The sequence below is a fragment of the Bos indicus x Bos taurus genome, chromosome 19 (assembly GCF_003369695.1).
Source record: "Bos indicus x Bos taurus breed Angus x Brahman F1 hybrid chromosome 19, Bos_hybrid_MaternalHap_v2.0, whole genome shotgun sequence".
Classification (NCBI taxonomy): Eukaryota; Metazoa; Chordata; class Mammalia; order Artiodactyla; family Bovidae; genus Bos; species Bos indicus x Bos taurus.
Window position 1 is genome coordinate 27,895,303 of NC_040094.1, and position 15,163 is coordinate 27,910,465.

At 47.6% G+C, this 15,163-nt stretch overlaps 1 protein-coding gene across 2 annotated transcripts; it reads right to left on the bottom strand.

The window, feature by feature from the left end:
• Positions 1-623: 623 nt before the first annotated feature.
• Positions 624-10,629, bottom strand: ASGR2 (asialoglycoprotein receptor 2). Of its 2 annotated transcripts, none has more exons than XM_027518375.1 (9): positions 10,469-10,629; positions 9,991-10,140; positions 8,503-8,622; positions 8,217-8,312; positions 7,261-7,332; positions 7,049-7,135; positions 6,800-6,945; positions 1,255-1,361; positions 624-999 (listed from the first exon to the last, which is right to left on the bottom strand). In XM_027518375.1, exons 2-9 carry the CDS (start codon positions 10,109-10,111, stop codon positions 843-845), a joined length of 906 nt encoding a protein of 301 aa, XP_027374176.1. In that variant the 5' UTR covers positions 10,112-10,140; positions 10,469-10,629; the 3' UTR covers positions 624-842. The 2 variants fall into 2 exon arrangements, with proteins under 2 accessions (XP_027374176.1, XP_027374175.1); XM_027518374.1 differs by having other exon boundaries at positions 9,991-10,265.
• Positions 10,630-15,163: the final 4,534 nt, after the last annotated feature.

Sequence of the window (15,163 nt, forward strand, 5' to 3'; positions counted from 1 at the left end):
CAGTTTATTAATTTTTGAGAGTTTGATATTGAAACTCCAATTAAAAATCTTTAAATACTTAAAAAAATAATTTGTAATATATAGTAAAACTATATATAACTTTGTTCTGTATTTTCCAAGTCTCTTATAAATGTGTTATCATACTTCCATAATTCAAAAAATAAAAAAATTAAATATTAAAAAAAACAGCAAATTACCAAGCAAATAAGCAAATAAAAATATAAAACTTCATAGGTAGGGGAGCGTAAAAAAAAAGATTAAGTGTCAGGGACAGCTGTCCAACGCTTGAGCTCTCTCTTTGAGACCCTCTCCCTCCCTCTTCTTTGAATCCTACACTTCCCAGTTCCAAATAACCAGTCCACACAAAGTTTCAAGTATTTGTCCTTTTCCTACTCCCTGATGGCTCAGCAGGTAAAGAATCTGCCTTCCATGCAGGAGACACAGGAAACGTGGGATCGATCCTTGGGTTGGGGAGAACCCCCTGGAGAAGGAAATGGCAACCCACTCTAGTATTCTTGCCTGAGAAATCCGATGGACAGAAGAGCCTGCCAGGCTACTGTCCAATGGGTCGTAAAGAGTCGCACATGACTAAGTGACTAAGCACAAGTTACACACTACACCACTGAGGAAGCTGAAAATTATAATAGTAATAATTACAGTGAATTTCAGAAGAAGGCAGGAGCTGTCTCCCCAGGGTCAGAGCTTCTTCAGCCCCCCGCGTCTATCCCTCTTCAAGCTCTCCCCATGCTTCTAAAGACTCTCCTCTCCTTCCTTTCTTCAAAATGCCCAGGCAGGAGGGTTTGCGGGTCAGAGGTCTGCTGGAGGCTGGGGGAGGTGGGCGGCTACATGGTGATGTTCCGCTTTGTCTCACACACCCAGCGTTTCACTTGCTGGCAGAAATCGTCATTCCAGCGCCCATCCCATCTGATCTCTGCACAGTCCTCGCTGGCCCCCAGCTCGTGCCCCCGCCAGTCATCGGGCTGAGCGGGATCCCAGTTCCTAGGAAGGCAGGACAAAGTTCCGCTCCAGATGGCCCCCTCATCCCAACAACCCTCACCCCCCACCTCAGAAATGCATGGCTTTTTGGGGTTCAGGGAGCCATGACTGCAGTCTTGGGAGCTGAGAATCTGGGTGAGGCGGGAGATGGTGGGAGAATTTGGTCCCTGAGGGACGAGTGGGAGTGTACCGGGGGCAGAGACCAGATGGCCATCCCCAGGACAAATTAATGGGGAGAGACAAGGAGAAGCCACTTACTTGTAGCTGTGCTTGTAGTCTGTGCCGTCCACCCATTTCCAGGAGCCATCGCTGTCAGTGAGACCTATCCAGACTCTAAAGGGGTTTGTGTGTTGTACAATGAACTTCTGGAAAACAGGTGGGAGGGAAGTTTCTAGTCCCTTGTGCCTCCATTCAGGCCTTAGCTGTGGCGCCCTCACCCCACCCCCAGTCTGATCTGTCCCCACCTTGAAGCAACAGCTCCCAATACAAGTTCCTGGCTTTTTCTTCTGCAACCATATCTATTATTTAGTGAACATTTACTGGGCTAAACATTGTACTAATTGCTTTACAAGGATTATCTTATTTCATCCCCATAACGCTCTGTAAATTGGACACCCTAATGGTTTACACTTTACACGTGAGATTAAGGAACTGAGGGTATCTGTGGAGCCCAGGGTAACAACCCAGGGTCTGAGTTGGTGACCCTTGTCCCCTGACCTGGCCTCCCACTTCATTCCTAACTCACGGCTGCTAGACCCCTATTCTAATCTTTTCCCTGTCTTCTGCCCACAACCTCAAACTCTGGGATCCTGACCCCTGCCACCCTCAGGGTGACCCAATGACCCAGTAAAGATCTGGGTTTCACTTGCCTCTCACGTACATTTATCTGCTCCTACTTCTACATACAGGTTTACCTGGTGGCTCAGATGGTAAAGAATCCGCCTGCAATGCAGGAGACCTGGGTTCAATCCCTGTCTTGGAAACATCCCCTGGAGAAGGCAACAGCTACCCACTTCAGTATTCTTGCCTGGAGAATCCCATGGACAGAGGAGTATGACAGGCTACAGTCCACAGGGTTGCAAAGAGTCAGACGCAACCGAGCAACTTTCACTTTCACTTCACTTCTACATACAGCTGCCACGTCTGTTGTTCTCCAGGCCCTACAGCTTCCAAGCTCGGACCCACTGCTCAGAGCTCTGTTATGACTTGGCTACAGGGGCTCTGGCAGTCTGGCTGAAAATAAGAAGATGCCCTATATGTGAGGGACAGCCAAGCTGTCCAGCTGGTGGGCGTGGGACAAAAGTGGTTTTTGAGATAGCTTCCCAAGATCCATGCATACCTCTTAAGAGGAAGTGGCTTTCTCTTAAGAGATATGGCTCTTTCTGAGGCCTTAAGAGGGAGGTGTGGCGTGCTGCAATTCACAGGGTCACAAAGAGTCAGACACGACTGAGCAACTGAACTGAACTGAGGCCTTAAGCCCCCTGGCTTGGGACGGCAGCAGCATAGAGTGTGGTCACCTTGTTTTATGAAGGAAGCAGAGGGGGTCGGTTCACCAACATGCATATGTAGCAGTTTCCTTTGATAGCATATGAAGGGTCTCCAACTGCATCTGGAGGAAAATTTCCTAATTCCACTTTCCCTTCCTAGACACCTAATTAAAACTGCAGTTAGTCACCTCATCTGAAGGCAGATACAGTAGCATTCTTGAATTCTAGACTCCTGCAAATAGTCAATATCCTGTACGTGAAGGGACAGCTCTCAAGGGCTCCTAGGGCTGTTCCCCAAATTCAGGAGGGTCAACGAAGCTGGAGGGAAAATGCCTGGAGGCAAGATATTCTCTTTGCTGCTGCCCACTGCCCCAGTCCCCTCTTCCCATCACCACAAGAAGTTGAATAACTGAATGAACAATACAAAGCATCAATATCCAGCCCCCTGTGTTGAAGACTGAGTGTGTGTGCACGTGTGTGCTCAGTCATGTCCGACTCTTGGTGACCTCATGGTCTGTAGCCCACTAGGCTCCTCTGTCCATGGACTTTTCCAGGCAAGAGTACTGGAGTAGGTTGCCATTTCCTACTCCAGAAGATCTTCCCAACCCAGGGACTGAACCCGCATCTCCTGCATCGTCAGGCAGATTCTTTACCACTGCGCCACCTGGGAAACCCAGGTGAAGACTGAGGGGAGGGATGAAATAGTGTCAGATGATCAGAAAAGACAGTCCATGAGAACACTTCTGCCCTATTCATGAGTAAATAACAGGCAAGAAAGAATTCAGCCCATTCAAAGAAGGAGCCTGGGGGAGTTTTATCATGGAAACTGAGAAAAAATAAAGAGGATGGAAAGGAAGAGGAGGAAGAAAGAAGCACTGTGATATCAAGAAGAGAAGTGAAAAATATACTTTGTAAAGAAAGCATGTTTCTAAACCTAAGAAGCTATTGGAGAATAGCTTATATCCTCAGAAACATTAAAGAGGAGATGAACGACATAAAACTACAATAAGAAGAATCAAAGAAGAAAGATAACAATGATAAATAAAGAGAAGAAACTGAAAATTTTGAGCTACATTAAAAAAAAGAAACCTCAACAAAAAATCAAGTCTGAGATACAAAAGACAGTCATGAAAAAAGAGCCCAGAAAACTAAGGAAAAGAGAGAAAGAAGGTGAAGTGAAGTCACTCAGTCGTGTTCAACTCTTTTGCGATCCCATGGGCTGTAGCCTACCAGGCTCCTCAGTCCATGGAATTTTCCAGGCAAGAGTACTGGAGTGGGTTGCCATTTCCTTCTCCAGGGGATCTTCCTAACCCAGGGATCGAACCCAGGTCTCCTACACTGCAGGCAGACGCTTTACCATCTGAGCCACCAGGGAAGCCCAATATTTCTTTGAGCCCCTTTTTTGGGGCAGGGGAGGCAAGAATACTGGAGTGGGCTGCTCCCTTCTCCAGGAGATCTTCCCAACCCACGGATTGAACCCTGGTCTCCCGCATTGTAGGCAGATGCTTTTAAACAGTAACGAGATGAAGGCTATGGAGGGTAGACAATGGAGATCATTTTGAATGGTGTGCTCCAGAGGAAAAGAGAACAAATGGGCAAGAAAAACTATTCAAATAAATGGCTTAAGAAAAATTTCCAAAACATATGAAAATCTAACTTTATGTGTTAAAAGAACTCTCCTAGCCTCAGAGCAAAAATACAGAGAATGTACAACACTGGAATATATCTGAGATTAATGAAATTCAAAGAAAAACTATTTGCACATACATGTAAGGAATGTGAGAGAGATATGAACGAGGCGTTATAAACTTCAAAGTTGCTAAGAAACTAGATCTGAATTGTTCTCAGTGAAAAAGAAATGATAATTGTGTGACATGGTAAAGGTAAGAGCTAATACTACTTTATTCATCATATTGCAATATGTAAATATATCAAACCAGGGTGTTGTGCACCTCAAACTTACAGGGTTACATGTCAATGATATCTCAATTTTAAAACCGAGAAAAGATTGAGGTGTGAGAAGAAGTGTACTGGTTTCCTCATCTTTCTCATGAAAGTTATATAAATTCTTTTATTTTTTAAAGCCAAGAAGTTTCAGCCCATTATTTAAAGTTATGACAGTAATTACTAGTGTAGCTAAAAACAAGCCACATTTAGTCCAAAATAACACAGTGGAGAAACCAAAAAGAATACATCTCACATAGCAAATGGGAGAAAATAAAAGAAGCATATAAAACAGAAAAGAATTAGACTGATTAAAGATATGTATTTTAAAATAAATGCAAGTGCGAGAGCCCAGAAATAAACCCACACACCTACGGTCAATTAATCTACGACAAAGGCGGCAAAAATATACAATGGAGAAAAGACAGTCTCTTCAACACGGTGGTGTTGGGAAAACTGGACAGCTACATGTACATCAATGAAATTAGAACACTCCCCCACACCATATACAAAAATAAACTCAAAATGGTTTAAAAACCTAAATATAAGACACGACACCCTAAAACTCCTAGAAGAGAACATAGGCAAAATATTCTGGGACATAAATCACAGCAGTATTTCTTAGACCAGTCTCTCAAGGCAAAAGAAATAAAAGCAAAAATAAACAAATGGGACCTAATCAAACTTAAAAGCTTTTGCACAGCAAAGAAAACTATCAACAGAACAAAAAGACCACTTATGGAATGGAAGAAAATATTTGCAAATGATGCAATTAACAAGGGGTTAATATTCAAAATATAAAAACAACTCATACAACTCAACATCAAAAAAACAACTCAACAAAAAAATTGGCAGAAGACCTAAACAAACATTTCTCCAAAGAAGACATACAGATGGCCAGCAGGTACATGAAAAGATGCTCAACATTGCAATTACTGCTGCTGCTGCTGCTGCTAAGTCACTTCAGTCGTGTCCGACTCTGTATGACCCCACAGATGGCAGCCCACCAGGCTTCCCCATCCCTGGGATTCTCCAGGCAAGAACACTGGAGTGGGTTGCCATTTCCTTCTCCAATGCATGAAAGTGAAGTCGCTCAGTCGTGTCCAACTCTTAGGGACCCCATGGACTGCAGCCCACCAGGCTCCTCCATCCATGGGAGTTTCCAGGCAAGAGTACTGGAGTGGGGTGCCATTAAGGGTGGCTAAACAATAGAGTAGTATCATTTATGGGGGGTGGGGGTGCCTAAAAAATTATCAATACTCAGGATGAATCCAAGATTAATTAAATCAGAACCTTTGAGTGCAAGATCAAGTGTCAATATGTTTTAAACTCCTCAAGAGGTTACAATACACTGCGATGGCTGAGAATCATTCATCTAAAACAGAGACTCAAAACGGTTGGAAATAAGAGGGATGGGCAGAGATACACGAAGCAAATGTAAGTGAAAAGAAATCAAGGACCAGTCCCTTCATATCACATGAAGATGAATTCAAGGCAAAAAGCATTAATCAGGACACTGATGTTCATTTCACAATAATAAAGGTACCATCCCATCCTCCATAAAGTTGTAGGTAGCATGAACTTGTGAGCCAAATCACAGACTGAGTCTTAGGTTGATTCACATGAAACTTTATAGGCCAATACTGATAGAATATTGGCAATTTCAACCTGATCAGTAAAGTAAAATATGTCCGTAATCCATATCCATATATATATCTCTACCCTCACCTCAAAGTGGGGATAACAAGAGTGCCTGCTCCATAGGGTTGTGAGGGTTAAAGCAATGGATATATGAAAGTGCCTGACACATAGTGAGGGCTCAGTAAATGTTATCTTTAATACCCTCCTTTGCCCGAACATGTCCACTTGTTCGAATGGGTTGAGTCTTCCCTCTGGACTTTGGAGTTGTGATCTGGTGGCAGCAGTGGGCAGGGAGACTCGGGGTGCTTTGGAGGGACCCAGTAACTCATGCCAGGTGTGTTCCTGTGAATCCCACCCACTCTGTCCCTTTCACGCAAAGACCCATCACGTTCCCCAGGCCAGCACAGAGCAAGCAGGGACTGTCAGCGCCTCCACAGTGTTCTCCACAGAAGTCCTGGCCCTTTAGTTCATCCTGCCACTCATTCTGTCTCCTGCCCTGATCCTCATCACCTGGTCTCCTGGCTCCTATCCTTTGCCCTGGCTCCTGGATGTAATCTCCCACCTCTTAGAATCAATGGCTGCTCCATCATGAACCTCCCAGAGTGTGGACAGATTTCTGCTTCTAGTTTCTTCCTTGGGTTAGAAAAAAATAACAAAACAAGCCTGACCCAGCCTCCCAGAGTTTGCATTCCCAAGGTTTCCTCCTGCCTTTGGGAAGGTCGTGGTTTCACCTGTTCCTCTCTGGAGTTGATGACCACGAGGTGGGCATTCTCCAGCTGGCAGTACTTCTCAGCCTCGAGCCAGGGCTTCCCTGAGCGAGAGAACCAGTAGCAGCTGCCATCATGGTCCACCCAGTTCACTGGGCAGCATTCTGTGCCTGAGGGGGTTGGAGGGACAGAAGGAGATAAGATCCAGCTGGAGGGGACACGCAGAGGGACTGGAGACGCTCACCCCCCAACCCCGCCCCACCACATCCCTACCATTGCTCTGGAAGTGTGCCATCTGACAAGTCAGTGTGCGCAGATCCATGGGGAAGTGCTTCAGATGGAGCCGCAAAGTGGCATGATCTAAGGGTCAGAGTGTGGCAAGGGTGTGGTAGGCCATGTGCATGGCCCACTGACCAGGACTCCAGCGTCTGGCTGGGGAGATACACGCTAGCACACACACGCACACTCAGGACAGAGTCTCTGACCTGCTTTCAGGTCTTGCTGCTGTTTTCCCAGCTTGGCTTCCAGAAGTCTCACCTTGTCACCGGCGAAGCCTCCTGCAACAGAGGAAAGTTAACCTGTCTCCTTTCCACTCTGCCTCCCCAACATTTCTCCATCCTCATGCCACTGACACGTCAGTCCGGGCCACCATCACCTTGACCTAGGATGTTGCATGCTCTGCTCTCTGTTGCATGCTCCCAACCCCACCCACTCTTCTCTTGGCTGCACGGTGGTGTTCTGAAGCACAACCTGCTCAGGCCACTCCCCTGTTAAATCCTTCCCGTAGCTCCCTATGTTCTCAAAGTAAAGCCCCACGAGTTAGCACAGCTTGCCTGCATGGCCTGGCCCTGACCCACCTCTCTAGCCCACCCTTGGCCCACCCCTCCAGCCACACTGGAAATGTTGAGAGTCTAGGACCTGCAGTGGTCTTCCTCACGTCCTGGTCATCAGACTCTGCTCTCTACCTGGTTCCCACCTCCATCCTCTACTCTAACCCTTACTCATCCTTCATGGACCCTCGGCTCAGGAAGCAGCATCCTTGGAACCCTTGCCTGGCTTCTCAGGTTGGGTTATCCGCCCTAGTCTGTGCTTCCTTCCCAGTACCCCTAAACACTCCCCTATCGGACCCAGCATGCATGCGTGTGTGTTAAGTCACTCAGTCATGTCCAACTTTTTGCAACCCCATGGACTGTAGCCTTCCAGGCTCCTCCATCCTTGGGATTCTCCAGGCAAGGGTACTGTACAGTGGGTAGCCATCCCCTTCTCCAGGGAATCTTTCTGAACCAGGGATCGAACCCAGCTGTCATGTATTGCAAGTAGACTCTTTACTGTCTGAGCCACCAGGGAAGCCAGCAAGGGGCCCAGCCAACCCTCGCTGCTAAACTAACCCCTCAACCACCCAGCACATCCCAGTCTCTCCCCTTGGGGCTCGCCCACTCACCGTGGGAGCTGAGATTCAGGATGTCCATCAGGGTGCCCGACGAGAAGTTGCTGAAAGCTTCCTGTAGGGTCTGCAGCTCCCCTTGCAGCTGTGCTCCTTGTCAGGAGACAAAACAGGACAAAGTGGATCGCACTCTGTCCCACCTGACAGCCCTCATCACTGTCTGTGGGATGGTCTCCTTCCCCGCCCCAGCACTGCCTCCATCTCTTCCCTATCGTGGCTCTCACTGGCCCCAGCACTGCCCGAATCCGCGCCCCCATCGCTGCCCCACCCCTGCGACCCTCACTTTGGGACCCTGTCACACAGATAGCCACCAGCAGCAGGACGTTGAAGACCAGGACAAGCAGACTGAGGCGGAACTTGGAGCAGAGACGCTGCAGCACAAGAGGCTGGGGAGGAGGCATCCCTGCAAGAGAAGGGGTGTCAGGACAAGGGGCATCAGAGGCAGGGGGCCAGAGAGCCAACCTCATGGAGCGTCAGAGGAGCAGAGCCTGAAGAAATACAGCCTTGCTGGGTGAGGGCAGGCGGAGAAAGTAGATTCCGAAATGAAAAACACTCTGGATAAAATTAATAGATGAGACAGGCATATGTCTCAATGAACTTGGAGGCATAGCAACAACAACTGTATAAAAAGAAACGCCAGGAAAGAAAAGAATCCCACACTCCCCCATAAAATAGAAAGAGCACCAATGAGCTGTGGGATCATTAATATATGCATAATTGATGGAAAGGGGAGCTGGAGAGGCAGAAAGAAATTTTTTTTGAGGAAACAATAGCCAGTGTATCTCCAAATCTTCTGAAAACTCTAGGCCTATAAAAGCCTGGGAAGAGTGGAAGCTGCTCCCAGGTGAGCAGGTGCCAGCTGTCAACCCACTTTCAGGCAGCAGAGGCTGCTAGAGGCTGGCTGATGGTTGCACCCCTCAGGCACGCTCTGCCAGGCTGTCCATCCTGCCTCTTTCAGGCGAGCCCCCTGTCCCGTGAAATCCAAAACCGCTGGACTCTCTCCAAGCCTCCTGCTGAAACACGAATCCTCTCATTCTCAGAAGATCCAACAATATCCAAAGTTACTTTTGTGTGTTCACTACCTACCAGGCAGCTTGTGGGACCTGAAGGGGCAGAGGGGTGTAGGTGGGTGTGGCCTCTGCCCCACGCAGCCTGTTGAAAAGGCTTGTGAACCTGCTGCCAAGAAAAGGAGAAGCCTGGTGGGACAGCAGCCTTCTCCCCTGCCCAGCTCCCACCCTCAGCTGCAACAGGGGCAGTTCTTCCAGCCTCAGGCAGGAAGGGGTCCCTCTTCCCAGCCCAGGCTAACCAGTCCCCCTCCTTGAGCTTCAACCCCCAACCCCTCCTGGTCTCCACAGAGCTTCACTCCATCACCACCACCCACACCTGACATCCCCTCCCACATCCCGGCTCCCGCCCTTCACCTTGGAAATGGCTCAGCTCTTTCTCGCCTGAAAACTTTCTCCTAGACACTTGGGGACTTTGGTCAAGATTTGCTAGAGAAAGATCCAGGCAGGGGGCTTGGAGGGGAAATTTCTCTGTGTCCTTTCCCTCCAACACACCCTTCCCCTACCCCCCATCACACACAGCACATACTGGTCAGGTTGGAAGGAAGAGGGGAGACCCCTTTCCTGGGATCCTGGGGGTGGAGAAGGGGGTGAGGTCAGAGGATAGTCCCTGGTCATAGGGTGAATGTGACAAAGGCCTCAGAGGGACAGAGAGTGACTGGGAGCTAGACTAGGGTGGAGCAGAGCCCCAGATACCAGACACTTGCCTTTCCAGAATGGTTCTCTCCTGGGGCTGTGCCCACAAGTGCCTGGGCCCTCGCCTCTGCCGAGCTGGTGGTCATTCTCCTCGGAGTCCAGCTGCTGGATGTCCTGGAAGTCCCTGGCCATGCTGGGTCCTGGGTGTGGCTGGACCCTGCCTGGGTTCAGGGCTGCTTTAGGGCTGGGACTGAGTTGGGGTTGATGCTCGTGCTAAGATGCTAATTGAGGTGGAGGCTGATGGATGTAGGCTCAGAGTGGGTCTAGGCGATGGCTTGGGTTGGATCTGAGGTTGGAGGGGAGATGGAAGCTGAAATGCTGCTGGGTCCCATCCCCTCTCAGGAGACCGCTTGGGCCTCGAGCCTCCCCTCCACACATGCCAATCACCCCACAACTTCCCATCGACTCCCCCCCACTGTCTCTGAACCAGGGTCTGTCTAATCCCAGACATCCCCAGGCCCACCTGCCTCCCCAGTGACCTCAGTTTACCTGTTCAAGGTCTAGAAGGCCGCCCAGGCCCCAGGACGCAGGAGGGCTTGAACCAGGAGAACTGGGGACCAGGTGGTGCTGGAGGAGAGGAGGGAAGGGGTGAGCACCATTTCAGGTGAGGGCCCTGAACCCGTGTGCCTGAGTGTCCAAGCGCTTCTAACTTGGCATCTCCTGCCCCTGGGACTTTGGACAGTAAACAGAGTGGAAACTGAGTTGGAAACTCAGTCAATATGTGGTGGGGGCAGAGGGCAGGACTGTGTCTCTGTCCTTCACAGAGAAGGGGTCTCCTGGCCTGACCCTTCTACCCTCGGAAGCTAGTCACCTCACTCTTCACGGAACATTTGGGAGGGGGGCCAGCCAGGAGGAACCAGGGTGCAATTGGCTATTTCCTCTCTATCCCACTCCCATTTCACTTCCTGCCTCAGATTCCTGGAATTGTTAGTCAGACAACCCTGATGAGGATTGGAGGGGCCACTTCTGTGCTCTTGCCCAATCTGGCATCTGAGCCAAGGCCCCACGTCCTGTAGGCCCAGCCATCAGGCTTCCCAGCTTTGGGCCAACTGGCTTCACTCTCCATGGGAGTAAAGCCCCTCAGAGACTGGAAATTCAGGGAGGGCAGAGAAGAGGGAAGAGCATCCAGAAAGCGGTGGATAGGAGAGGTTCAACCTTGTAAATAAGCCCCTTCTGTGGCCCTGGTTGGGCTTCCCTGGTGGCTCAGTGGCAAACAATCTGCCTGCGATGCAGGAGACACAAGTATGATCCCCGGGTCAGGAAGATCCCTTGGAGGAGGAAAGGGCAATCCACCCCAGTATTCTTGCCTGAGAAATCCCATGGACAGAGGAGCCTGGTGGGCCACAGTCCGTGGAGTCACAAAGAGTCGGACACGACTGAGCGACTGAGAGGCCCTCTCGTGGCCCTACTCCAGAAGCCTTGGGCCTCACATCCAGGCACGGTGCTAAATGACCCACAGACATGCTCTCTGGTAACTCTCACAACATGTTGCAACAGATCACTTCACTTCTGCTGATCCCACTTCACTTCTGCTGATCCCACTTCACAGAGGAGGGAACAACCTGGAGGAGATTAAGTGACTTTACTGTGTAGCAGGGGACGGGGCGGGGCAGGGGGTGGACAGTGGGAGGCAAAACAGATGGAGGGAAAATGCCATCCCATCAGACTGGGGGGTCTTCACAGTCCTGTGAGGAAGACAGGGCTTCACGAACCGAAAAATCAGAGCTCAGTTGGTAAAGAATCCGCCTGCAGTGCGGGAGACCTGGGTTTGATCCCTGGGTTGGGAAGATCCCCTGGAGAAGGGAAAATCTAGCCAATCCAGTATTCTGACCTGGAGAATACCATGGACTGTATGGGGTTGCAAAGAGTCGGATATGACTGAGCGACTTTCACTTTCACCATCTACACTTGGGCTAACAACAGCTTGGGAGAGAAAACCCAATTTTCATTCCTGATTTTATATACATATATACACATCAGTTATTTGGCTGCACTGGGTCTTCATTATGGCATGAGGGCTCTTCAGTTGCAGCATGTGGGATCCAGTTCCCTGACACCGTATGGAGACAGAGAGAGCACAGAGAAGAACCGAGGCCCCCCACACATGAACAAAGCCTTCTGGGAGCTTCCAGTCTAGCCTACAGCTGAATGCATCCAAGTGTATGACCCTAGCCAAGACCATATGGTCTACCTGGCCTAGCCCTGCACGGGTTCCTGACCCAGAGAATCTTGAGAAATAAATACAGTTGACCCTTGAATGGTGCAGGGATTAGGGGCACTGACCCTCTCCCTGCAGTTGAAAACTTGAGTATGACTTTACAGTACCCTTTGTATCCCCTGATCCACGTCTGCAGATGATGTAACACATTTTTTGTGGAAAAAAATCTGCTTATAAAGTGAAACTGTGCAGTTCAAACCCGTTGTGTTCAAGGGTCAACTGTAGTTGTTTATTTTAGGCCACTGGAGCTTTGGGTTAGACTGTTATGTATCAATAGGTAACTGAAATAAAATATACCCTTAAGTATGCATCCTTATCAAATATGTGGCATAGTTTGCGTGCCTGTTTTTTAGATAGATAAGTGAAGCTTTCATACATCTCATTTGTTCCCGACTTTTTCACACAAGAATAAATGTTTAAGATCTATCTGTGTTGCTATTTTTACATCTGGTTTGTTGCTATGAACCTCTGCACAATATTCAATGGTGCGTATTCGTCATTGAATATTTACCCAGTCCCCAAATGAGGAACACCCAACTACTGCAATGGACACAGCATGTCCCCATGAGGACCTAGGTGAAACTATCTCTCAGGACTATATCCAAGACTGAAATTGCCAAGTCACAGAATATTCTCACACTTAATTTAATGCATACACACACACCATTTTTTTCCCCATCAGTGAGATCATATTCACAATACTCTTTTGCAGTACAGTTTTTATTCCCTTTCATTTCTCACTTGCCTCATGCTCCTCATCCACTCACTGCATCCTCCATCCTTGCCCCTCCTGTGATATTAATGGCCTTCTGTTTTATCTCTGCTATTAATGCTTCATCAAGTTCCCACGTGGAGCTTGGTGAGAATTTCCCTGTGAACCATATCCGGGAGTGAAAGTGTCATGTCACAAAGGATTCTCAAGCTTAATTTCACCCGAGTCCAGCCAGGCTATACCTCTTCCAGAACGGCCATGCCTGTTGACACTCCCATCACCAGCATATGAGGGCTCCCTCTTTTGCGTCATCCTCCTCAACACTTCTCAATACTATTCAGCTTCCCACCACCCTGATGACATCTCACTGCTCTTCTATGCTACATTTCTGGTTAATAGAGGGTTTGAACATTTCTCCATCTATTTTCTATTCGCTCAGATTTCCTCTGCTATGGGCAGCTTTTCCACATCCTATATCCATTTTTCTATTGGGTTTCCTGGATTCACTTTGCTGACTGGAGGCATATCTTGTATATTCTAGATACATGTTTAGAAAACAAGAAAGGTCTTTTGAAAATTAAAAACAATTTTTTTGTTCTTAAAGCCAAAACAGTTAATAGAAGTGCTGGAAGATAAAAATCAGGAAATCGTTCCAAAAAAGGGACAAAGCTGTTTTTTGTTTTTTTAAATGAGGAAACAGCTAAACTGAGGGCATTTTTTTACCCCCTGGCCTCATGTTTCCATGTATACTTCCTGCTAGGGAACTCTCCAGGCCTTTCTCAAACATGCCCACCACACCTCCCCAGGAGAGGAAGCTTGCCTGTGGGCTCTCTTTGGTTCTCTCTGCTCAGCCAGTGATCTGTGTTCTGCCAGGTGACACTGAGCCCGCCCCTGCAGAGAAAACCTGCTTTGCCCAGCTCTGCCTGTGACTAGGTAAATATGTCTGTCTAATTCTTGGATGAAATATTAACAAGTCCTTTTGATTTAAGGGGCTTCCCTGTAGCTCAGCTGATAAAGAATCTGCCTGCAACGCAGTAGACCCCAGTTCGATTCCTGGGTTGGGAAGATCCACTGGAGAAGGGAAAGGCTACCCACTCCAGTATTCTGGCCTGGAGAATTTACAGTCCATGGTCTCGCAAAGAGTCGGACATGACTGAGCGACTTTCACTTTCACTTGATTTAAGGTTTGACGCCAAGTCCACCTTAACTGTATATCAGCAAGAAAGCTAGCAACTAGACATCATTTATCTGTCTACTGTGTCTTGGTTCTCAATTGGTTTCAAACTTGAGAGGAAAAGAAAGCACCCCGCTCTTTTTTCACCAGCCTTGTTAAATCTCCAAGAATAATATAAAAGATAAATTGATCCCAAACATTCAAGTAATAGTTCTAGAAGATACAGAAGGAAGTAAAAGGAAATAATACAAGATTGTTACTTAGAATTAAAAGCATGAGGCTCCAAATTTAAATAACCTACTAACTGCCCATCTTTTCATTAAAGAATGACCAGAGGACATAACTGTGAAATTTCAGAATACCAGCAATAAAGATTCTAAAAGCTACTGGAGGCAGGGGGAAAAAATCTCTTATAAAGAAACAAGAACTGGAACAGATTCTGCTTTCCAGTTGTTACACTCAACATCAGGAGATAGGACAATGCCTTCAAATTTGCAAGGGAAATTTTTTTCAACCTAGATTTGTCAGTGCAAATGATCATTGACATGAAAAAATAGGGGGAAAAAAAGAGAGTTTTCAAGGACTTCCCTGGTGGTTAAGACTCCATGCTCTCAATGCCGGGGGCCTGGGTTGAATCCCTGGTCAGGGAACTAGATCCTGAATGTAGTAACTAAGACCCAGCACAGCCAAATAAATAAATACAATTTTTAAAAACTTAAAGAACTTTCAGACATTCCAAGGCTCAGAATATTTATATCATACTTCTACTATGTTTACAAGTACCCTAGAAAGTGAAGAAATAATCCAGAAACAAGATACATAAAAGAATATCTCAGTATGGGACTTTCTGTTATTATTAAATAAAATTTTATTAAACTCTTTCTGTATTTCTGTCTACAAGTTGACTTTTTGTCTTAGAATGCTAACTAGTGAAATTTGAGAGCCTGGCCTTAAAAATGCAAGTCATAATAATAAATTTAAGAGATCTAAGGAAGAGATGGAGGGCTTCCCGGGTGGCTTAGTGGTAAAGAATCCACCTGCTAATGCAGGAAACACGGGTTCAATCCCTGGTCAGAGAGG

What these genes read in the sequence shown, in the direction of transcription:
- ASGR2 (XM_027518375.1), bottom strand. Translation starts at nt 10,111, where the DNA reads ATGGCCAGGGACTTCCAGGACATCCAGCAGCTGGACTCCGAGGAGAAT. An exon ending in TCAACTCCAGAGAGGAACAG is followed by an intron (nt 1,362 to 6,799) that starts GTGAAACCACGA and finishes CCTGTTTTCCAG; the next exon opens with AAGTTCATTGTACAACACAC. An exon ending in GACTACAAGCACAGCTACAA is followed by an intron (nt 1,000 to 1,254) that starts GTAAGTGGCTTC and finishes CTGCCTTCCTAG; the next exon opens with GAACTGGGATCCCGCTCAGC.